This window comes from Chanodichthys erythropterus, chromosome 7 (assembly GCF_024489055.1).
Source record: "Chanodichthys erythropterus isolate Z2021 chromosome 7, ASM2448905v1, whole genome shotgun sequence".
Lineage (NCBI taxonomy): Eukaryota > Metazoa > Chordata > Actinopteri > Cypriniformes > Xenocyprididae > Chanodichthys > Chanodichthys erythropterus.
The window spans coordinates 40333368-40358200 of NC_090227.1; the positions used below are offsets into that span (position 1 = coordinate 40333368).

The 24833-nt window shown below is 36.8% G+C and overlaps 1 protein-coding gene across 8 annotated transcripts in view; it reads right to left on the reverse strand.

Annotated features, from left to right (window-relative positions):
* Positions 1-24833, reverse strand: part of plekha7a (pleckstrin homology domain containing, family A member 7a) — a 107082-nt gene that overhangs the window by 57821 nt on the left and 24428 nt on the right. For 7 of the 8 annotated variants that reach the window (XM_067390552.1, XM_067390555.1, XM_067390550.1 and 4 more), the window contains one exon: positions 1083-1166. In XM_067390552.1, coding sequence (XP_067246653.1) covers positions 1083-1166 — 84 coding nt within the window. Of the gene's footprint in view, positions 1-1082; positions 1167-6860; positions 6973-24833 lie in introns of those variants that run through there. The other variant, XM_067390556.1, reaches the window with a different exon arrangement.

The window sequence follows — 24833 nt, forward strand, 5'->3', positions numbered from 1 at the left end:
TGTAATTTATTCCTGTGATCAAAGCTGAATTTTCAGCATCATTGCCCCAGTCTTCAGTGTCACATGATCCTTCAGAAATCAATCTAATATGATGATTTTCTGCTCAAGAAACATTTATGATTATTATCAATGTTGATAACAGTTGAGCTGCTTAATGTTTTTGTGGAAACCATAACAATTATCTTTTTCCCCAGGATTTATAAAAAAAATGACCAGTATTTATTTGAAATTTTAATTTCAATGTTTTGCAAAACTTTTTACTGACCACTTTTGATCAATTTTATGCATCTTTGCTAAATAAAAGTATTAATTTCTATCAAAAAAGAAATAATACTGACTGCAAAATCTTGATGGGTAGTCTAAAATATCAAAGTAGCAAATAATCCTAGTTAATAACTGATACAAGTCTATAAACTAAAAAAAAGGAGCTTTTGGATTCATTAATAGTAGTTAATACTACAATTTAAATCCCTGCCAGGTCAAATTTGACAAAAGTTCCCTGTAATTTATTATTTAAACCCTTTGCAGACTTAATTACCCTTTACAGATTTAATCACTAAACACTGTTTTGAGACAAAATGCTGCTGTAATTAGTTTGGTCCCATATGCAATTCACTCATACTTAAAAGCAGAATATGTAAGATATTTTTAATTAAAATATCCAAAAACCTCTAGAACAATGCTATATATTTTATTGACTTGGGCTGTTGTTGGAAACATTTGGGATAATGTAAATATACGTGTCACTGCATCGCCTGTCACTGATGTGGAGGTGAAAATGACAACTCCCATGATTCCACACTCATTCACGGCATCATCAAGCTGCACCTTTGTTACTGTTTTGAATAAGCGACCTCTTATCATACAACATACTGTGCCTTATTGACATGGAGCACGAGATCGGATGGCCCGAGTTGTTTACTGTCTGAAAAGTATATGAGGTCTCGTTATATAACCGGTGTTATTAGAGACTAAACTCAAGATTTGGGCTGCTAGTTTGAGACAGGACATAAATATAACTGAATCAGAAATGACCTAGTAGTCAACCTTCACTATAAGCAATGTCAAAAAGCAATACTTACTGGTCCTGTAGTCTGAAATCAGTGTTCTCAGCAGAGATTTGGCCTGTCACTGGATGTATGAATGTAGTCGTCCTTTGGTTATGGCTGCAGATAAGACAAAAACAAAGCAGCATCGCATTAGCATGATTGTTATGCTTCCCTGAAGCAAAAACACATCACCAACTGAACATCAGCATAATCACAGCCTTCGATTTTCCCAGACATGTCCATCAAAATGAATCATACTCACCAGTGATAATCAGTGTTTTTTTGCCTCTTTAATCAGGTTGTTTTCACATTTGAGACAGTAGCCAGTGACTAACAACTGTATAAAACCAAAAACCATCTAAAACATGACATTCAGTAAACAAGGCATCATTGGAAATGATTTATGCTCTCAGTGTAATGTGATATGAGGTTTGGTCAAAAAAGTCAGCATGACATGTATGTCCAATGTGCCTATTTTAAGAAACCGCATCAACATCAAGTTACATGTGAGGGGGACACGTGTGCACAGCAGAAATATGCTGGCCATATGAACAGAGGCATTGTCTCTGCTATGTATTCAAGTGCTTCATGAAATTCTGTTTCTAAAACAACCCTTTCATATGTAATCAGAGGCATACTGCACTTAATGTCTGAGCTGATAAAAAGCACCTTTCACATCTCTTTTATGGCTGCAGAGTGTTAGCGAAAATTTTGTTTGAAAAAGAAACAAAAAGAGTCTGAAAAGAAATCTGACGGTAATATAATTACAGTATACTTACATTTACATGTATTACTGTATATTCAACAGCACCTTACACAAAGTGCTTTAGTTTTTAGACACAAACGCACTCATGTTGCTTCAACCTGTGTACTACAAAAACTACCCGCAGCAACAGTGTAAAAGCATCCCAAATCCGAGGGAAAACCGCAGACTTTGCAACACTGCTAACTTCTTCTAACGACAGCTGCAATTAATTTACCAATTGCCTCTCATTTAGAAGGCGGGACATATTTTGCCATATAGAGTGCAATAGTGCCCACCCACTTTAATAAAGGCCTTCTGAAACAGAGCGAAGGGTTTTTGTATGAAAAATATCCATTTATATTTTATATTTTATATATATATATATATAATTTAAAACTTTATAAAAGTAAAATAGAGTCGGCTGTACACATTGGTTTGTGGCGGAAGAGTAAATCCTGACCCGACGCATGACGTAATGACAACGCGGAGTTATTTTACTTTATAAAGTTTATAAAACTTTTTTTTTTTCTTGAAAAATGCATTGTTTCGCTTCAGAAGGCCTTTATTAAACCCCTGGAGCAGTATGGATTGTATTTATGATAGATGGATGCATTGATTTTGGGCTTCAAAACAAGCCCCCCCGTTCACTACCATTATAATGCTTGGAAGAGCCAGGATATTTTTAAATATATCTCCAATTGTGCTTTTAATAGGGAAAAGAACTACAACATTTGGTGATTTCTCTGCAGAATCATGGATAATATTCCATCGATAAAAATATCCATTGATTAACAAACTCATAGCTCTTAACAGGTCTGTCTTTAAAGGGGACCGATTATGCAAAATTCACTTTTGCATGGTGTTTGGACATAAATGTGTGTTGGCAGTGTTTGTACACAACCACCATATAATGATAAAAATCCAACCACTCCTTTTTTTAATCCCCATAAATCATAAGCAGTGTCTAAGAAAAAGCTGTTTGCAGGTTCCTGGCAATGTGATGTCACATTAGCCATAGACCCCGCCCACAAATGTTGACAGACACTGCCGTTTTAACATAGAACCGCACTGAGCGAGTTCACAGCGAGTTGTACACAGTCCGCCATTGCTGCACAGACAAGAATATCTCCCAAGCGTTTTAGGTGTTCTGTAGCTGGATGGATTAATCCACAAAGCTCTCTCCATTTACTCCCGAAATCTGAGCCGTTGAAGACGAGGTGGATTAATTTTGTCTTTGAAGAAAATGCTCCCTCAACTCTACCGAAATTCGTTTATGTATGCGTGAATCATTTAACATTGGACTGCTTTGTGAATGAATATCAATACAAAGGGACAATACACAACAGGTTTTGCTAAAAAGTTGTTACTCAAGGTTAGATCAGTTTGTGATCCAGCTTACAGCCTCCAGAGTGATACTGGATATGGCAGTAATGAAGGTGAGAGCACTTTATTACAGTTTATCGGAGTTGATTTATGGATATAAAGTTTACCAGTTTATTATATAAGTTATACAATATAAGTTATAACCGTAATTAAAGGTGCCCTAGAATTAAATACTGAATTTATCTTGGCATAGTTGAATAACAAGAGTTCAGTAAATGGAAAAGACATTCACTGAGTTTCAAACTCCATTGTTTCCTCCTTCTTATATAAATCTCATTTGTTTAAAAGACCTCCGAAGAACAGGCGAATCTCAACATAACACCGACTGTTATGTAACAGTCGGGGTGTATGCCCCCAATATTTGCATATGCCAGCCCATGTTCAAGCCATTAGACAAGGGCAGAACGTCTGGATCTGTGCACAGCTGAATCATCAGACTAGGTAAGCAAGCAAGAACAATAGTGAAAAATGGCAGATGGAGCAATAATAACTGACATGATCCATGATATCATGATATTTTTAGTGATATTTGTAAACTGTCTTTCTAAATGTTTCGTTAGCATGTTGCTAATGTACTGTTAAATGTGGTTAAAGTTACCATCGTTTATTACTGTATTCACAGAAACAATGCTGTTCAAGGCAAGCGCGAGCTCCAGGGGAGGGGGAGCACGAGAATTAAAGGGGCCACAACCTATATATCGGTGCATAGTTAATGATGCCCCAAAAGTCAGTCTTGACTGACTCCTGACACCGGAGAATCAGCTCTTGAAGCTCCGCCCTCTTAGGCAGAGTGCAGCAACTCATTTGCATTTAAAGGGCACACACTAAAACAGCGCGTTTTTGCTCAACCCCCAAAAATGGCATGCTATAACGTGCAATAAAAAATTATCTGTGGGGTACTTCACATACACACTCTGGGGACATCAGAGACTTATTTTATATCTTATAAAATGGGGCATCATAGGTCCTTAACATTTCAAAATGAATTCCCCTATAGAGAAAATGAATGGGAATTTTACTTCTGGACTCTTGCACTCTTTTCCGTGTTGCTGCCATTCATAGTAATATGACGCAGAGGTATACAGACAGTCTTTAATCTAACTAAAAGCAACATACAGTAAGAGTATGAATACGCACTGTACTGTTGTATTAAAGAGTAGGGAAAAACTCAGCCTTAGAGATTGTATTAATTTAGCAGAGCCTAGGAAGCTCACTGGTCCCTGAGAGACGAATGTCAGTACCATCATCTCCCACGCTTGGCAGATGAGCCATGAATAAGAGATAGATAAATAGCTCCTAATATTAAAACATGATTTAAAGTGAGTAGAACTAGAAGATATGAAATGCAGATTCTTGGCATTATGAAAACTGAGTATTTATTATTTCCCCCCTTAAAATACAGTTTTTAAATGGACACGAACTGACCTTGAACGTATAACACTCCCTATCTGAACAGGAATGCTTTTAAGTCACATGTCATCATTTCTTCAGAAGAACACGCAGAATCAACAGTGTAAACATGTGAACTCAACATGCTTTTACACTTCTAAAGAGGCAGTGAGAGGTAGAGGTGAGGTCAGAGCGCATTGTTTCCTTACCAGTCGCTTCTATATATTTAAAGACCATAAGTCACTGCATGGAAATGCCACACAGGTTGCGGCTGCTATGTAAGCTTTATGGTTGTTGGTAATGGAGCTCTTTACAATTCTGGCTGACAGCCTGTGGTAAGTAAAGGATTTGTGTGCACAAACATGGTGTGCATCCTTGACAGGAGCCCCCCTGGATCTCTATAATCACCACCACACCTGTTTAGTCTCATGTGATCATGCAGAAACGCTCGCTGCACTGCCTCACCCAAAGCTCCTGTCCATCTTATCCTATACATTTATATAGGGCAGCATGATTAAACAAAATAAAACTGAAATCATGATATGGCTGCTCCATTATTGTGGTATAATCTTTTACAGATGAATGAATCCCGAATAAGTTTGCAAAACTCAAAAAATTTGAAGCAATCAGTTGCCGCACGCAACATGTTAATATAAGCATGGTATAGCACTTACTGAATGAGTACAGCAATATAAAGCATTTATACATTTATGGTAACTCTCCAAAAACCCACATTAACAGAAACTCTTCTAAATTAACATAACAAAACATTAATTACTGCTAAATCTCCCACTTAACACTAATCTTGCACAAAAAACATTATGTAACACTTAATTTTAGCATTTACACTCCCTTTTGAGTGCCATAGGCAAAGCATGCTGGGAAATAGAAATCCCAGCCCACTTTCAGTTAAACTTAAGTATTAAATGAACAATGAAAAAGTTCAGTTTAATTAAAATATATCAGTTCTGTGAACTTAAGAAAAAGAAAGTGCTAAATACCCGTAAAAGTTAATTTGACTGAACTAATTTGTTTTATTCAAGTTTGTCCTACTCAAACCATGTAATTATTTTGAGTGTTAAACTAGTCAGTTGCTTTACACGCCAGATTGTCTTTTCCTGTCTAAGTGAGCGATCCTTACAAATAAACTGCATTGTGTACCAGACATTATGTAATTTTTAACTTGTCTCTTGTCAACTCTTTTTTTAAAGATGTCACAGACACACTTGATGTTTCTTTTCAATTTGCAACTCTCTGAATCAATGTCAGGATGAGTGGAATTCAAAGTGGTCATAATAGTCTTCCGGTGATTAGACCCTCAAGCAAACTTGGCACAACACATGCTAAACTGCAAGTGAAAGGCAAGAACGACTATAAATACAAATGCATTCATTTATCTGAGGATGCAAGGCTATATCCAGCTAAGCAATACACGTCAGATGACTGCGTAAATGTATCAGGCACCAATCCCTCAACGGAACAGACCATTTACCCCAAAGTGAAAGCTTTGCCTTTATATTGCTTGGCACAAGCCAGCTGGCATGTTTTGACGCTGCAAAATGAATGTTAATGTGTTCAATGGACGTGTAAAGGTGGTGTCTATTTAAAAATGTTCAGATGAGCGGCGTTTAAACACTAGCAACAGGTCGAAAAGCATTTTAAAGGGTTCTCTCATTGGGACAAGGTCATTCCCATTCACATCACACAGAATGCTGAAATTTACAGAAAGCTGAGATACAAATTTCAGCTTCTGACATTTAATGCAGGTCCCCTGATTACAGTGAGAACAATGAATCACTAGATAATCAGTTAGAATCCCACACACTGACCTAAGGTCAGCATGTAATTTACTGCCATACAGAGCAGCCCAAATCATTTCATATGACAGTAATGAGTCACTTAATATATCAACATATAATATTACAGCATGCACAGTGATTTATGGAGTAGCTTTAATATTGTGTTCGACTAACATTATCAAGTTTCCGTCAAATTGAAAGCTTCTTTGTTAAACTTAAACTCACATTTCTCAGAAGCAGTTAACCAGCCTAATTAAAATGTAACTAATTTTTCACACTGTTATAACACCCTGCAAAACGGGCAGAAATCTCCTTTAGAAAACACGTCAGTACAGCTCGTTTACCAGTAAGCTAAAACCGTACTTAAAAAGACCCCATTACTTCAGTAAGAGCATTTTCACAATGGTGAACATGACCTGGTCTCCACTTACAATCAATAAGCGTCCCTCTGATGCCATATACAGTGTTGCAGAATAACAGCAGGCTTTTGTTTACCTGTCTCGTCACCGGTTAGGCTTCAGCGCTCTGCCTCTGTTGCAGGCTTTAGACGGTCTAGTTGTCTCGTATGGTTGGGAGGGTAAAATGCCAGCAGTGTAGTGGTGTCTTGTGTCAGTGTCACGGTGCTGAGACGCGACCCCTGAAGAGAGCTGCTAGAGCTCGCAAAAACTGTGCATGTGTTATTAGTCACTCTTTCTCGTAAAATACACTAAAAAATACAGTAAAATGGTAACATCTGTAAAATGTGAAACAACCTCATATGGTAAGATTTAAATATTCTGATTGATTAAATTAACTATTGGCCATCCAAAATGTAATACATTTAGATAACCATAGGTAAAACCATGCACGCATATAGCACCTCACTACCATGGGTAGGTGGTACGTGTCAAAGTAACATCCACATGGATGGCAGGACCCAAGGTTTCTCAGCAGAACATTGCCCAAAGCATCACACTGCCTCCGCCGGCTTATCTTCTTCCCATAGTGCATCCTGGTGCCATGTGTTCTCCAGATAAGCGACGTACACATACCCAACCATCCACGTGATGTAAAAGAAAATGTGATTCATCAGACCAGAACACCTTCTTCCATTGCTCTGTGGTCCAGTTCTGATGCTCACATGTCCACTGTTGGCTCTTTCAGCAGTGGAGGACAGGGGTCAGCATGGGCACCCTGACTGGTCTACAGCTCCATATGCAACAAACTGTGATGCACTGTGTATTCTGACACCTTTCTATCAGAACCAGCATTAACTTCTTGAGCAGTTTGAGCTACTGTAGCTCGTCTGTTGGATCGGACCACACGGGCCAGCCTTCGCTCCCCACGTGCATCAGTGAGTCTTGGCCGCCCATGACCCTGTCTCTGTTTCACCACCGTTCCTTCCTTGGAGCATTTTTGATAGATCCTGACCACTGCAGACTGGGAACACCCCACAAAAGCTGCAGTTTTGGAGATGCTCTGACCCAGTCGTCTAGCCATCACAATTTGGCCCTTGTCAAACGCTCAAATCCTTACGCTTGCCTATTTTTTCTGCTTCTAACAAATCAACTTTGAGGACAAAATGTTCACTTGCTGCCTAATCTATCCCACCCACTAACAGATGCCGTGATGAAGAGATGATCAGTGTTACTCACTTCACCTGTCAGTGCTCATAATGTTATGCCTGATCGGTATAAAATTCCATATCAATACACCACATTTCTGCCACAATACCATGGTGCAGTTCAGGGACGGACTGGCCATTTCCCGATGGGCAGCTGTACAGTGTGGGCCAGCCAGTTAGTGTTACTACAGTAAATCCATGGTAAATTGTGGAGATTTGTAGATTGAAAAATCTTCTGACTGGATCGCTCATGGCACGGTGTTTCTCATGTTTGTCAGCACTCTTTAAACTAGTTTAAATCACTGAGACATTCATAGCACTGTTTAGTGGTCACATGATTGAGACAGACCAGCGAATAAACGCATCTGTTCCAGTAAGCTCGCGCTGCACTGCCATTTGAGCCGAGCTGATAAATGGTCAGTGTGGCGCGGTTCAAATGAGCAGTGCTGTTTCGTTCCGCTTTTAGCACATAAACATTATATCAAACATTTATGTAACTTTTGTTATAATTTTATTGAGGAAAATTATATCACTAAAATTATCGTTTTTACACCAGTTAGTATAGCTGAACTAAACAGAATTTGGAACTGCTGAATGCATTCATGGAAATATAATGTACAATGGTCAAATACATCCGTCTAGCGCATGATTACATAGAAAAGCAATGGAAAATCAGCGCAGTGGAATGGAAAAATGTATTCTTTGTGAATGGTTGCTTAAAGTTTACAAATCAAAAGTCTACAAAAAGTTGTAGATGGATGGATGGACACCAATAAAAGCAGCTAAATGTACTTGTAAATTGGTTAGGGAAGTTTCAGATTTGTTTCACTGGTACACAAAAGATATTGATGCTGTATTCACAAGACACTTTGTAATAGAATGCTGGGATGCCGCCAGACTTTGCCTCTTGAGACCTGCCAAGCAGTGTAATAAGAATAGAGCATGGAAACTAATGAAAATGTAGCTGGGCCCCGATTGTATCTATAAATAAGTAGCTGCTGGAGAGGATAAATTAAAATATGCCAAGTTATGCCATCTCTCTTGTAATAGGAGCTGAGAGTACCATCAATCCTAGTATGAGTTTTCATAGTACCAGCAACATGATTTGTGCACTTTTGTTTTTTATAATGTCTGTTAAGAAATGCAATGACAAGCTATACTGTACCTTGTCTTTTTGTCAAAACTGTTCATCATAACCATAATCCATTCAGTGCCAGCTGTTGCATAGTAAGGCTATACCAACTGTTTTGTCCCTCAAGAGAAAATTCCCACCAACAGATTACATATTAAATCTGTCATTGGAAAGGTAATGAAAATTTTGCTGTCAGCAATGTGTATGCAGTAATGACTGAGTAGGAAGAGGCACTATGAAATGGGACGCCACATTTAGCATCAAAATGCTACAACTCTCTCAGACAGAGACAGACTTTAGACAGCAGGTCACGTATTTACTGAAATTGAGGTTCTACTCAGGAAAAGGACACAGGAGAGCTATTTAAGGAACAATTTAAGTGAAACTCAAGTCTATGATCTTGAGTCTAGGGCTGGGTGATATAGCTAAAAAAAATATTAGGTTGATATCTTGATTGTTTTTCGAAATTTTGACTATTTAATTTATATCTCAATATTTTTACATTTCAAAGTCAACACTGAGAAAAAAAATTATCTACTGTTCATTTACTGTTTTATTTATTTATAAAAATGTACCAATACAAAAACTGTTAAGTAACAGTTGGGATCATTAATATGTACGCCCCCAATATTTGCATATGCCAACCCATGTTCAAGGCATTACAAAAGGCAGTATTAACGTCTGGATCTGTGCACAGCTGAATCATCAGACTAGGTAAGCAAGCAATAAAAAAAGGTTGATGGAGCAATAACAACTGACATGATCCATGATAACATGATATTTTTAGTGATATTTATAAATTGTATTTCTAAATGTTTTGTTAGCATGTTGCTAATGTACCGTTAAATGTGGTTAAAGTTACCATCGTTTCTTACTGTATTCACGGAGGCAAGAGCCATCGCTATTTCCATTTTTAAACACTTGCAGTCTGTATAATTCATAAACACAACTTTATTCTTTATAAAACTCTCCAAACAGTGTAGCATTAGCCCGTTAGCCATGGAGCACCATCAAACTCATTCAGAATCAAATGTAAACATCCAAATAAATACTGTACTCACATGATCCGAAGCATACATGCAGCATGCATGACAAACATTTTGTAAAGATCCATTTTGAGGGTTATATTAGCTGTGTGAACTTTGTTTATGCACTGTATTATAGTCGAGAGCTCAGGGGCGGGGAGCGAGAGATTTAAAGGGGCCGCAGCCTGAATCGGCGCATATTTAATGATGCCCCAAAATAGGCAGTTAAAAAAAATTAATAAAAAAAAATCTATGGGGTATTTTGAGCTGAAACTTCAAAGACACATTCAGGGGACACCTTAGACTTTATTACATCTTGTGAAAGAACATTGTAGGGCACCTTTAAACACCACTGATTGACATTGCTATTCACGTGCTTAACAGACATGTTTGTGATTGGCTGCATTGCTCAACGCTGTTGTAAATAGAAACCATTGACGGTGTATCACCCATCATTCCTGTGAGATGAAATGTTTTGACAATATTCAATATTTTACTGCAAAACACAGTTGAAAAAAAATCTAGTGATCGCATACTGTTTTTTTTTTTTTTTTTACTAAATTAACAAAAGAAAAACCTTGAAAGCAGCAGCCTATCAGCTGTCATTCTTGTGAGAAGAAAAATAGATATTATTCAATATATATCTCAATATTTTTGCATTTGCTTTGGAATCATTTAAAAAGCTGATTTTTTGCCCCCCTGAAATATACAAGATCTGGATAGCAGCTATTGTTACAAGAGATGAAAAAGGTGAGTGAAATTGGCTTACTTTATAAGGTAAACTTTTAAAATGATCCCGATATTTGTGATATTGTGATAATATTGCTAATATTTGATGTATAGCCAAGCCCTAATTGTGTCCAGGCCTGCTTTAATGTTGCTACATTCAAAATTTAAGAGCCTGACAGCAGTATTCAGGGTGTGTCGGGTCAAACATTCTCAACCTTCAAATTGCTTATCAGACAGTCAGTAACCCTGGAGATGACATGGAAAAGCCACTTCAACTATCAGGTCAATGACCTCTTTGAGAGCCATGCTATGGAAAAGCTCTCCATTTATCTGTCTTCAAAGACAAAGATGAAGAGCAATCTGTTCAGTATCAAAGAAAAGTTCATTAAAAGACTTATTTTACATCATATTCTGAATATGACTACAATTTGAGTGGCTATATGGCACAGATTTATATTTTCATTGGTCGACCCAAGACACTTATCTCAGTTAATGTCTGTTTTACATCCTGCCATTTGATATAGAGGCACCAATAAGCTGTCACAAACTGAGCTCATTCACGGATAAATATAGATGGCAATTTGACGTAATCCATCATGCAGCTTGGAGATTTTTGGCAGCATGCAATGAGACTTTGAAGGCTTCTTATCTTCAAAATCGATTGCGACAGTCAGAGAGGCAGGCCACTGGAGAGAGGAAAATGCAAGAGGGATCAAAAAGAAGATGAATCAGGGGGGATGAACAACACTGGAATAAGAAGTCACTTTCATATGCTTTTAGCAGTGTTAATATCAGCTAAAAAAACAATTGAAAAAAATAATACTACTAAAATTTCAAAGACAGAAATATATTACTATTGTAATACAACTGCACTGGAAAATAAAAAAAAAATGAATATTTAATTATAAGTATATTCATTATTTTACTTCACAGTAGCAAAATTACAATAGTTAAAGACTTAATTTCTTAAAAACTAAACCCTCAGTCAAATCACAATGACCAATCAATTCCCAATTGACAAAATCAGGTCCTGTCCAACATTTTTTCTTGTTCGAGAAGCTATTTGAAATGTCACAAAAGAGAAGAAAAGGCGTTTCAATGTTCAATCACTTCATTTAAATAAAATATACAGTGTGGTGAATAGCTGGTCCCAACCCATGTAGTAGGGGTTCAAGTGACCTTAAACAACGTTCCCTAAATGTTCTCCAACGGTGACGAAAATCCTGAATGTTTACAGAATATTAGGGAAGTTCCTAAAACATCCTCTTTTGGTTATGAAAGTGATGCAGTTCAAGGTTCCTTATATGACTTTAAAGGGACGTTCCATTTTGGTTATTTTATGGTCACATAAGAATGTTACAAACAGGTTCCTGTAATGTTACTAAAGGTTATGAAAACATTTAGTAAACGTGATGGAAGGACCTAAATAGGACCAAAAAATAACACAAAAATAAAATAAAATAAAATAAGAGACCTAAAGGGAATGTCTAAGTATTGGTCACCTAAACATTCCCAGAACATCCTGAATGTTCCCTGAGGGTCCGCCAAATAATGTCCCCAAACCCTTAAAAGAACTCCACATTGTTACTGTCTCTGACCTTCCTGAGAATGTTACCAGGAGACGTCCTTGACACTAGCAGGGAAGTTCTCAGAATGTTCTGGGAACATTACATTTCCAAATAAAATATGGACCCCTAAATGTTCCAAGAACACCCTGAATGTTCCATGAAGGTCCGCCAAATAACGTCCCCCAACTCTTTAAAGAACATAGTGACTGTCTCGGAACGTTGTGGGAACGTTGCTAGGCAACATCCTTGACACCAGTGGGGACATTCTGAGAATGTTCTGGGAACGTAAAATTTCTAGCATGGTAATGTATCGATACTGTGGAAAATTGTATTGAAACGGTTTCAGATATTCAGAATCTATATGTGTCGAAAAATCAATATTTATGACAACACTAATGAATATGTATCATCTTTAACTTGAAGCCAACATAGTTTGAATCAGGCAAGTGATATCCTGGTTTCCAATAACCTCTGATCGAACGCAAATGGAACAAGCAGATCTTTAAAAGTCCACCAGACTTTCACAAATTCATAAGGGTAGAAATGGGATTCTTTCAATTATTTTTCCTTTGTAGGATTCCAGCACATTATATTGAACAGATAATTTTAGAAATGGCTCCTCTGGATGAATCAAGGTTCAAAGGGTCTTTTCAATTAACTTTCTAACCCTGCTGTTATTATGCAAACCACTGTCTCTTCCTGTCTATGGTGTCAGAAGTAATTCACAAGCCTCAGAACACCACCAGAAGAGAAATATCTGGAAATTCAATAGCTCAGACGTCTGGGGAAATGAGATTAACCAACGAGTCCTCTCACTCGTCACTGGTATTGAGAGAAAAAGCATAAAGGTAATCCTTTTGTCAATACTTTTTGAATATTGCGTCTTGAGTGCAATATTGCTATCTGAGCAGTGACTAAAAGACATTGAGAGCAAAATACAGAATATATGAATAAATGAATCACTTCTTAGTCAGATTTTTTTTTTATCAGTAATATATACTGAATTCAAATGAAAGAAACTCTGTACATCATTTATGATACTCTCAAAAATATATACCTTAATTTAATTGGAACATTGTGTAACATCTTAACTAACAAAAAATGAGAAGAAAACGCCACCATTTATATTGTTACAAAGAAGTACATCGGCTATAGGTGCAAAGATAATTGACTTTGGGTGTAAGAGGACAATACAGGAAACTCTTATCCTATTTCAAGTGTGGGAACATCCCTTTCTCTGTCTTTTGCTGTAATCTCATATCAAATTTCAGTGAACCTGACAAGTCATGGGAACGTTAAACTGTGACAGAAGAGCGGTTGAGTGTAAACAGAATTGCTCTGATGAGTATTCAAATGACATGTAAAGCAACTTAACTTGAACACTGACATCGCCCAACAGGACAAACTGGATTGACCTGTTATGCAGGTTAACGGATTAAAGAGTATGTTATTGTAGTTCTCATCTGGAACTATGTTTCATCTGTTGTCAATATTTGTTAAAACAGCTAAAAAAACATTATTATGTTTAATATAATAAGTGAATGGAAACAAATTTGTTCAGTGTTACTTATCAGAAGGAAAAATCTTTAAATGCACATTCTGTAACTAACTCATCTTAATTTGCATAAAAATACAGCGCTGTGTGTTTGTGTGTGCTGTCATTTTGTTTTCCAGGATCAGGCTGTCTGCAATTTCTGGCCCAATTTGTATTTTAATTCCTAAGCCAAACTCTATGGCAGAATCTCCTTCTCAGTGATCCATCATTATTTAAAAAATACTGAAATATCTGTCTTGATAGCATATTGCCATCATCAATCAATGAACTTTATGTGACATCTTCAGAATGAGAAATTAAACTAGATTTTTATATTTTCTGAATAAAATGTGCCACTGGCAGAGTTATGATCTAGAAATATAATTCTACAGGATTTTTATTTTTTTCCCTATAAGACTTAAAGGGATAGTTCACCCAAAAATGAAAATTCTGTCATAATTTCTCACCTCATGTTGTTCCAAACCCGTAAGACCTTCGTTCATCTTCAGAACACAAATTAAGATATTTGTGATGAAATCTAAGTGCTCTCTGACAGCTACATGACTACCACTTTGACACTTCAAAAAGTTCATAAAGAGATGTAGAGTAAAAGAGTAAGTGTAAAACTAATCCATATGAATTGAGCGGTTTGGTCCAAATTTTCTTGATCACTTTATATGATGAACAGATGTAATTTAAGCTTTTATTCACTAGCGCTGGGAAAATAAGTCGATGCATCGCGAATCGAAAAACGATTCTGGATCTATTCTGAGATGTTCCGAATGCATCGCGATTCTCTCTTGAATGGATTCGGAGCTTAGTTTTTAACAGCAGATGGCACTACATACTTTAGAAACAGCCGTACTCTGCTTGCTTCCAATTCCTTACACACAACACTTGAACTTTCTATAAAATATTCATTCATAAAGTTTGAATAGGTTGAAGCGAATTACAAGGGTGTTTGCAGTGGGCTGTTTACATTAATCACGAGTCATAAAAGCATTCTGAGGTACATTCTCAGATTCAGCCGAATGCAAGCACACTTCTTCATGAGCATTTGCGGTTAAAAACAAGCCTAGAGCGCCATCTGTTGTTAAAAACTAAGCTCAGAATCGATTCGAGAGCGAATCGCGAGGCGTTCAGAGAATCGATCCACAAATCGAGAGGCAAATTTGTCACAGCCCTATCATTCACATATAAACATTGATCGGCGAACAAACAGAAGCTCAAATGAATCTGCTTGAAGCGCGAGAACAAACTTCATTGTTGCTTGCGGAAGCTCAAATTGCTGCGTAACACAGAGAATGAACCTCATTGATTCTCGCATGTCAAGCAAATGCGTGAGCTTTCGTTCATCACAACTGATGTGTGAGTTGATGAATATGTGAATAAAAGCCTAAATTCATTCAAATTCATTAATTCACTGCATTCACGAAACCGCTCAATTCATATGGATTAGTTTTACGATCTCTATATGAACTTTTTTGGTAATTATGTAGCTGTCAATGGAGGGACAGAAACTCTTTGATTTCATCAAAAGGATCTTCATTTGTGTTCAGAAGATGAATGAAAGTCTTGCGGTTTTGGAACGACATGAAGGTGAGTAATTAATGGCAGAATTTTCAATTTTGAGTGAACTAAGCCTTTAAGGTTTTTCACATTAGCAAAATTTTGGCAAAAATTCCGTTGACAAACAAAGTAGCTGTTTCCATCCAAGGTTGAATTTTTTTTTTAAATTTGCACAAAATTGGAATATCACATAAAATATTTGCAAATAAAGCAGCATTTCCATCCCATGTGTTCAAGAGAACAAAATTGTCACTAATGAAACTGAAAGTTGCTGCAATAGTTGAAGCCACTTTTTTGTACATCATACACTGTAAAAACTTTACCGTAAAAAATACAGTAGCAACGTAAAATTTTTTTTTGTTACATTTACGGTAAAATAACGTATTTCATTAACTGATATAATGTTAATTTACCAACCTAATGAAGTACTAATATCGGTTTTGTAGCTTTATAATACACTGACAGTCACCAAACACAGTGGTGATAAGAGTCACATGATGAATCAAAGTTCATCACAAGCTGAGGAGGACAATACTAATATATAGAAGGTGCACACAGTGTCATGCACACACACACTAAACACCATCATGGTAACATGCATGAAATTTTAAAAATGCAATAAACATTAATTTAACAACATTAGATTAACATAAAACCCTAATGTACATAACTGATTAGAAAAAAATGAGAAAAACTAAGAAGAAACCGAGTTATTTCAACGAAAATATATCAAATGTGAAGTATCACGCAGGGAATTGTGGGAATGTCAATATACGGTTTTTCACTGTAAATTTTACAATGAATTGTTATTTTTCACTTCCAAAAACTGTGAATTTAACATGAATTTTGCTGTGAAATTACATTAAATATACCGTTAGATCTATTACAGTTATTCACCGTATATAGTATGGAAACTTTCTGTAAACCAATTGACAGTTTTTCACCGCAGCATTTTTAGTCTTTTACTGTTAAAATCAAGGTCATTTTTTACAGTGTAGATTACCTGTGCCGACAAAATTAAATAAATGCTGTCATGTTATCTTGCATTCAGATGCTGGTGTTTGTGAACGCAATCATGGGAGATGCTTCTGGGAGGGAATTAAACCAAATCATTCTGATGACAGACTTTGGGTCAGGCATTTCAGAATGATCAAACCAACATTTGAGATACTGTCCAATTAAACTGATCCACTGGTTAGACTTGTTTTGCCTTCCCACCCCACCCTATTTCCAACAGAAAATATATATATATATTAAAAAAAAAAAAAAATTGTTGCGCATTGAGGGTTTTTATGCACATTTTTAGAATTGATGTGCATCTTGTCATTTACATCTAGCGTTTTTTTATGTGATACATCCTAAGATTTGTATAAAAATAGGTGGATGGAAACAGCTATTGTCAATACTCTTTCAAACCGAGCAGCTTTCTGTTGGTCAACTTAAACCCGATGTGAAATCTGCATGAGGAAATCTTTCGCCCTCAAGTGAAATTTGCAATTGTGCAAGATACCTATTAAAATGGCTCAATTTCAACCATGAAAATTCAGTAAATGTGACCGGAAAAACAAACAAGCAGACAGACTTGTCAAGGACAAAAGATGAATCTTCAAATGTGTAGCCTAAGAGCAAGCATATGCAAAACACAGTTTGAAACCTATTAGCATTTATCTTAGAAAAACAGTTGGCACTTGTGGCTGCAGATTTTTTTTAACTCTGATAAGGAGCCCAGAAGGCGTGAAGGGAGTAAAAAAAAGAAAGCATACCACATCTAATTGAGCTGCTTTGAGTCTGTTCATATTCCTCATTGCTTTACTGAGGTTGTTGAGCTGCATAAAACTGATACTTGATGTCTGAAGTAAAAGCAGAGGCGGAGGTCCACTGAGGCCAGAGAAAACATGGATCTTAGTTTAAAATAGGCTCCAGCTGCCCGAGGCCCAGCGGTGTGGCCCTTCCTCTCTATGAGACGAGATGTTGTTTTGTCATTGAGAAGGATGTAAGAAGAATCAAGAGTGCTGCTGTTGTGGCCTACAGAAGGTAAAATGAGGCAGGAAACGGGTAATATGGCTCTTTGATCCATGCCTTTTCCCTCTGACCATTTGTTCTGCTCAAATCTATTGTTCCCCCTTGATTCAATCTGCTGCCTGTATGAGTCACCGCACTCATGCCCACACACACACACACACACACGCACGGACACACACAGGCAGAGGAAGGGTGGATTATGTTCAACTAAAGATCTGTGATATTTTAATATCCCTGGTCAGTGAATGTTTGTGTTTAAATGATGAGTCATGCAGACCTGACTCTAGGTTTAACCTAAATTTAGCTCCCCAAAATAGCAAAAAAAATCAGGCTGGTTTGAGAATGAAGGTCACAGGTCAATTTTAAGCATTTGTTGGGGGAAATAATGAGGTCATGGGTCAAAACTGAAGGATAAACCCAGTCATTTCAAAGTAGGGATAGGTGCTTTAAATTTTTATATTTTTATCAAATTTAAATGCTACAGTATATTATACATTTCCTCTGAGGGACCATCACAAGCAAAATACAGCTGAATATAAGCAAGGCATGCTTTTCATGTAGATTTTTAATGTAAGAACACAAGAAATATATAGAAATAATATTTTTTTACATTTATATGCATCAAGATATTTTTTATTTTTTTTTGAAAGAAGTCTCTTAGATTCATTCATTATTTGATCAAAAATTGTGTCATTTTGTATTGTGAAATATTTTAAAAATAACCCTTTTATTTAATGGTTTTAAAATAATGGCTTTTGTAACATTTACAATAATTGTTTTCTATTTTAATATAACCATTACTCCAGTCTTCAGTGTCACATGATCCTTCAGAAATCATCCTAATAGGCTAATTCACTATTTATTATTATCATCAATGTTGAAAACAGTTGTGCTCTTTAATATGTTTGTGGAAAACATGATGCATTTTTTCCAAGATTCTCTGATGCATAGAAAGTTCAAAAAAATAATTTATTTGAAATCTTTTGCAACATTATAAATGGCTTTAAATGCCAATTTAATGCATCCTTACTGAATAAAAGTATATTTTTCTATTCCTATATTTTACTAAGTATACAATACATACATTTTTTTAAGTAATAAAAACATTGAGTTATGAAAAAGTTGCAAATGAAGTAAAAACTGAAATAAAGAGCTTAAACTGCAATATTAAAGTTTTAGATCACCTGCAGTAATACACAGTAAAATTATCTGACAAGATAAAAACAAGCAACGGTTTGGTTTGTGTGGGATTTTTCCATCTCGCACCCACCTGCTCCTATAGAAATTTCCACCTGCTCCCAACTTACATTCCTATAACGCTAGGCCTCATTCCTGCAATCCACTTTTAAAAGTGGTCTAAAATCCGATTTTTTTCTGTTCAAAAGAAATTTATTTGCAGAAATGTGCCAGACTTCCCGAAGCAAGAGGGAACTGAGAACTGTGCTCCTCAGATGAATTATTTAAAGAAATAACAAAATAACTGCTCTCAGACAGCCTGCTCCAGCCAAAAACTTAGTTATACCACCCGCTCACCACTACAAATGTTTTCCTCTCTCCACAACAAACCTAATCAGACCTAGCGTGCCTTTTCCACTGCAAACTCCACTAACAGTAGGGTACAACAAACGGAGCTAAAGGCGCAGGGGCTGAATGTTTGCTTTGGGGAATTGAAGGGGGAATTCCTCCCTTAGGGGTGATTTTGTTGCAATAGCTTACGGACAGCACAAGGAAGCTTGAACTTCCACACTATAGAGAAGCATTCAGTTTTTCTGCTTGGCGCGAACACAACTGGCTTTTAAAGGGAATGGGAGATGAGACTCTGATTGATTGGTTTATTGCACATTACACCCAAAATACACCCATTACTTATTAAAGGAACACTCCACTTTTTTTGAAAATAGGCTCATTTTTCAACTCCCCTAGAGTTAAACAGTTGAGTTTTACCGTTTTCGAATCCATTCCGATCTCCGGTTCTGGCGGTACCACTTTTAGCATAGCTTAGCATAGTTCATTGAATCTGATTAGACCGTTAGCATCGCGCTTAAAAATGACTAAAGAGTTTTGATATTTTTCCCATTTAAAACTTGACTCTTCTGTAGTTACATCGTGTACTAAGACCGATGGAAAATAAAAAGTTGCGATTTTCTAGGCTGATATGGCTAGGAACTATACTCTCATTCAGGCCTAATAATCAAGGAACTTTGCTGCCGTTCCATGGCTGCAGCAGTGCAATGATATATTACGCAGCGTCTCTCACAAACGTCTCCATGGTTGCAAGGCACGTTCCCTGTGCAAGCAGGGGCTCACGGGCGCTGCGTAATATGGTCGCTAGAGAATAAGGTGTTTAGCGTCATTGGTAGTGCATTCGCCTTGATTGCCAGCAGCAATCGGGCGTTTGAGACCGACTCAGAGCAGAGTGGTTAGGGTTGGAGTGTGAGTTTTGGAGGCGGGGCAATGAAGAGAGGGGTGGGTTTGTTTGGGTTGATTTCAAATATCAACAATGTCCAACAGCGTTTTTCAAAATCTACTTACCGCACCTTTGAAATAGGGCCCTAAGAGAGAGGCAGGTTTATTATGCTGCTGTCACTTTAAGAACGAATAAATGGGTGGATCCAAAATACTGATACACATGCATTTTCTTTCTTGACTGCTTACGTTCATCGATTGTGTTTACATGAATACTTGCCAAGACAGGCATTTTGACCCAATTTTGAGAGTTTAAGTGGAATAAGCTGCAAAAAAAGTACTCAATTTGACACTCGCAAGCTGTTTGAGAGGCGGCTTAAATGTTTAAATTGGCATGGCTTAAAAACGACGTGCAAATGATACACTTTAGTGACGATGCAACACATTTGCACATTTTGAGAGATAGAAGACGCGGTACTAATCACTCACACTCTTTATGAAATTAGGTCCCACAGAAAGTTTTTTTTAACCGATTTGCTCTGATAATCTGTGTGGATTCATTTACTTTTTCAACCTACATGCTAGTGCATAAACGTTTGCGGCAATTTCCCGATTTACAATCGCTAAAATCATGCGCACTACCTGCAATCCCATGCCAAAATTCAGGCCCTGAGGTGCATTTGATGGTGCAAAAACGTACCGCAGCACTTCCATGTTTCACTATGCACAACTGATCCTTAAAATGTGAATACAGGCAATCAACGCAAAGATGATTTAATCTAATACTTAATGTTATTTAAAATTATACAGATTCATGTAGCAAATGTGAATCGATAAAGTCATAATATTTTATGAGATAAGGTCTTGTTAATGATAACTGAATCAACTGATTTTCAATAACTGATGAATATGTAAAAATATCGAATTTGAGGTAAAAAGTGCCCCTGTTGTTGAGGTTAAAAGCACAATACATGACATGATAAAAATAGCTGGGTGACTTTTACAGTTGTTGACATGACATAGATAGATTCAGATTTAATATAATTTATTAAGTTGGCCGTCCACATAAAATATAATATTTATTGCTAATACTTTAATGCCATATTAAAGTATTATGCGATCTTGTTCAGGGTTTCAGCAAAACTTTGCTTAAGTGATTGTTTTGAACAAGTAGCTAACTTAAATTATTTGTATAGTTCGCACAAAAATAAAAATTCCGTCATCATTTATGCACTCTCAAGTTGTGATAATTTTCATTTTTGGGTGAACCATCCCTTGAATACTAATTATTTTCCCACAAAATGTGTTGCTCCATCAATGGTCATTTTTTCTGAAATCATACACTATGAGAATAGTGAAAAGGTCCAGAAAGCAGCATTGTGGTTCACAGCAAAACTGTTTTTTTAGCATGTGGTTAAAAACAATTCTGTAACATAAAGCAACATTATTCTCAAATATTCACACACTGGAATTTTCACCACCCACCATGACATCTGAAATTATGCAAGACATTTACAACAAGCTCTCCCCCTCTATTTCTCTGGGTCTTCACGAAAGCCCCGTGCCCTCCTCAAGAATCACTGGCTTGCTGTATGAGTAAACAAAGTCTGTTTATATTTCCTCTTGAGCATTATATTTGTATTTAGGCGATTCAAGTAGGTGTCTCATCCATGTTCTTGTATGTGGCAGAAAGACAAATATATTGTATCAGACCCTGAACCCAAACACCTGGTGCTGATCCACACAAACACACACACACACACCTCACAACAAAGTTATTTTTAGACCTCTCTCTCATCCTACAAAGACAGATGATGCACATTTTATAATACTGCACAGCTCAATTCACATCAGTGTCAATATTCACAGGGCTTCTGATTCATTTAAATGGGAATTGAACTGCTGCTGGCCTTGACTCTTTTATAATGCCAGATTTACATTCTGTGATTTCACACAAAGCTAAGGAAGATTATAATGGATCTTCCAATTAAAGAGAGAAACATTCCTCAGCAGCAATAAGAGACCTTCATAAATGGCTGGCATGAATTATTGATAAAGGCCTTGCACACATACCCAGTGTGACAGACGGGGCATGTTAGCAAGACCTATGCTGCTACTTGAGTCCCTTGTTGAAAAGCGACATTTAAATGTCAGACGAGCATTTAGACTAAGGCGTGAGAAGTTTAGAGAATGAGGAGATGAAAATCTTTTTTTCTACCTTGCTTTTCAGAACAATTTACATTTTTTTTATGTTTTTGAAGTCTTACCAAGGCATTTATTTGATCAAAAATACAGTCAAATTGTGAAATATTAACAATATATTAAAGGGGACCTATTATGCCCCTTTCCACCACAAGTCTCTGGTGTCTCCAGAAGATCATTTATTATAGCTTGTCAAATTTGCATCTATTTTGGTTTGAGCAAAGCATGCTGTTTTTGTGTGTCTCTTTAATTGCAAATGAGCTGGAGTTGATTCAACTCATCCACTAGCATGTGGCGTCATGTTAATCTTTTGTGCAAATCCAGTGTTGAATTGACCCTCGTTTGTGAGGCACTCCGGCGTAAAATGACGGCATGATAACAACACTCTACTACAACAACTCTTCCTCTTTGCCCAACATGGCCTCACCCCCCGTGTTGCATGTTCTCGGGGGTGGGGTTTGTGTAAATTTTGGGGTATGTGATGTCACCAACCCGGGAAGAAGCTTGTTGTAGTCTCTACCAGCCATTTAAAAAGCGATTTCTGTAAAAGAAAAAAAAAAAAAAATCTCCCTTTGCATTGAACTTTGAGTGTCGTAACTTTTCATATGTTGTTTATGATCAAACAGCAACATTACACACTAACTAAAGTTAAAAAAGTGAAATCATAATTAAGGATATATATTTATAAGAGTATATTTAATAAAAAACAAACAAAAAAATAATTCAATTTATACTCTGAATAAGTATCAAAATACAGTATCTCAGTCAAATTTGCTTTTGTTTTAAAGATTTTTACTAGAAAACAATACTAAAGCAAGCAGAACACATGACAAATATATGGTGCAGTGCATTCACTGCAAACCATCTTCCTCTCAGGTCATATGACATCACTGCTAAAATTACCAGCAGGTTCCTTTTAACCAATAAAAAGCTAAAATGCTGGATTAGTCCTACCTTGCGTGGTTCAATCCCAAGCAGCTCTGAAAACAAATGCTTAGCATATTTTAGCCCTCAGTGGATTCAAGACCGACAATATTCCTTGCTGTAGCATCTAATGTCCTCTCACAGAAATAAAAATGTTCCAGTTCATTGGCCAAATGTCTACCCATCACAGAGAAAAAGACACGAATGAGTCTGAGCCTCGCACAAATCACATATCCACACATCTGGATCATCCCTCTGATCTTTGATCCTCTCAATCTTCTGGCGGCTCTGGATCAGAGCGTCAGAACGTAAATTACAAGGCAGGATCCAGCTCAGATGAGCGTGGGATTTTTTTTAGCCCTCTTTTGGGGTCTCAGCGTGGCCTCTCTGGGACTCATGCTGGAATGCGATTGGTTCGTGCCAAGGCTAGTGAAGCAGATGGTGCTTTTTTGTAAATGGCACAGATAATCACACCAAAGACACTGCTGTAAGTTTTGTCTCAGAGCCCGGATCTTTTCATGAAGAGCTGCATTTATTATCAGCTCTGATATTACACTGCATAAAGAAGAGGGTTGAGTACTGCATGATGAAAATCAAAGAGCAATTTAGTACACTTAAATGGACAGTTCACCCAAACATGAAAACTCTGTAATCATTTACTCCTCCTCAAGTTGTTCCAAACCTGTATGAGTTTCTATGTTCTACTGAACACAATAGAAGATATTTTGAAGAATGTTGGTAACCAAACAATTAATGGACCCCATTGACTTCCATAGTATTTTTTTTCAATGGGGCTTTTTCAAATATCTTCTTTTGTGTTCAACAGAAAAAAGAAATGCATACAGGTTTGAACAACTTGATGGTGAGTAAATGACGACAAGTAAATGGTGAACTATCCCTTTAACAGATTGACTGATTCTAAATGGTAACCCATGCAATGAAAACTTTATCCCCAGGCCTTTTATGTAGGAGCAGAATAATGCATCCATCCATCCATTCTCCAAGCCCCTTATCGAGGGATGCTGGAGCCTAACAATCTGAAATGTAATCTGAAATGTCTATAAATGTGCAACTTAACAGAGCAGATCATTACGATATTGATTTTATGAAGATATAAACATAATGCAAACCAAATACTATAATGACTAGGCGTAGCCAACTATTATTCTATTGTTAAAGATGAGATGAGATGAGATGTAGGAGGTGATACACCAAAAAGTGGTAGCTCTCCCAACTCACTGACAGTTTTATAGGCAGGGGTTCTATTTTAGTTTATCTCTGCAATTTCAAAATAGCTACAATTTATAGGAGTTTTTAATTGCATGGATGCATTAGAATTTTTTACGTACAATCACTCAACTGGTCACCTTTACCAAGCCATCTAGAAAAATCAAACAGAAAAAAATTCAACGGATTACTCTTTGGATAACACAATCCTTAATGCAGTGGTTCCCAAACTGGAGGCAGAGTTTTAAAGGGATAAGGGATAGTGTACAGTCAGCAGATTGTTATGCAAAATAAACCTCTTCAGGGTGATACAAGACCCCCACTGTGAAATTATCCCACTTATTATTATGTGGCTACTTGCCAAACACAAAATGTTAATTTTACATATTTTATTACCTCAAGATGACTTGCAATACCCGTTTGAGCAATCGGTTATCAGTTGTAGTGGTTGTTGTCATGGAATACCAGACTGCTAGATGGTGCGATTGAAGAATCAGAATTGAGTATTGCAAATAGAAACCATGATA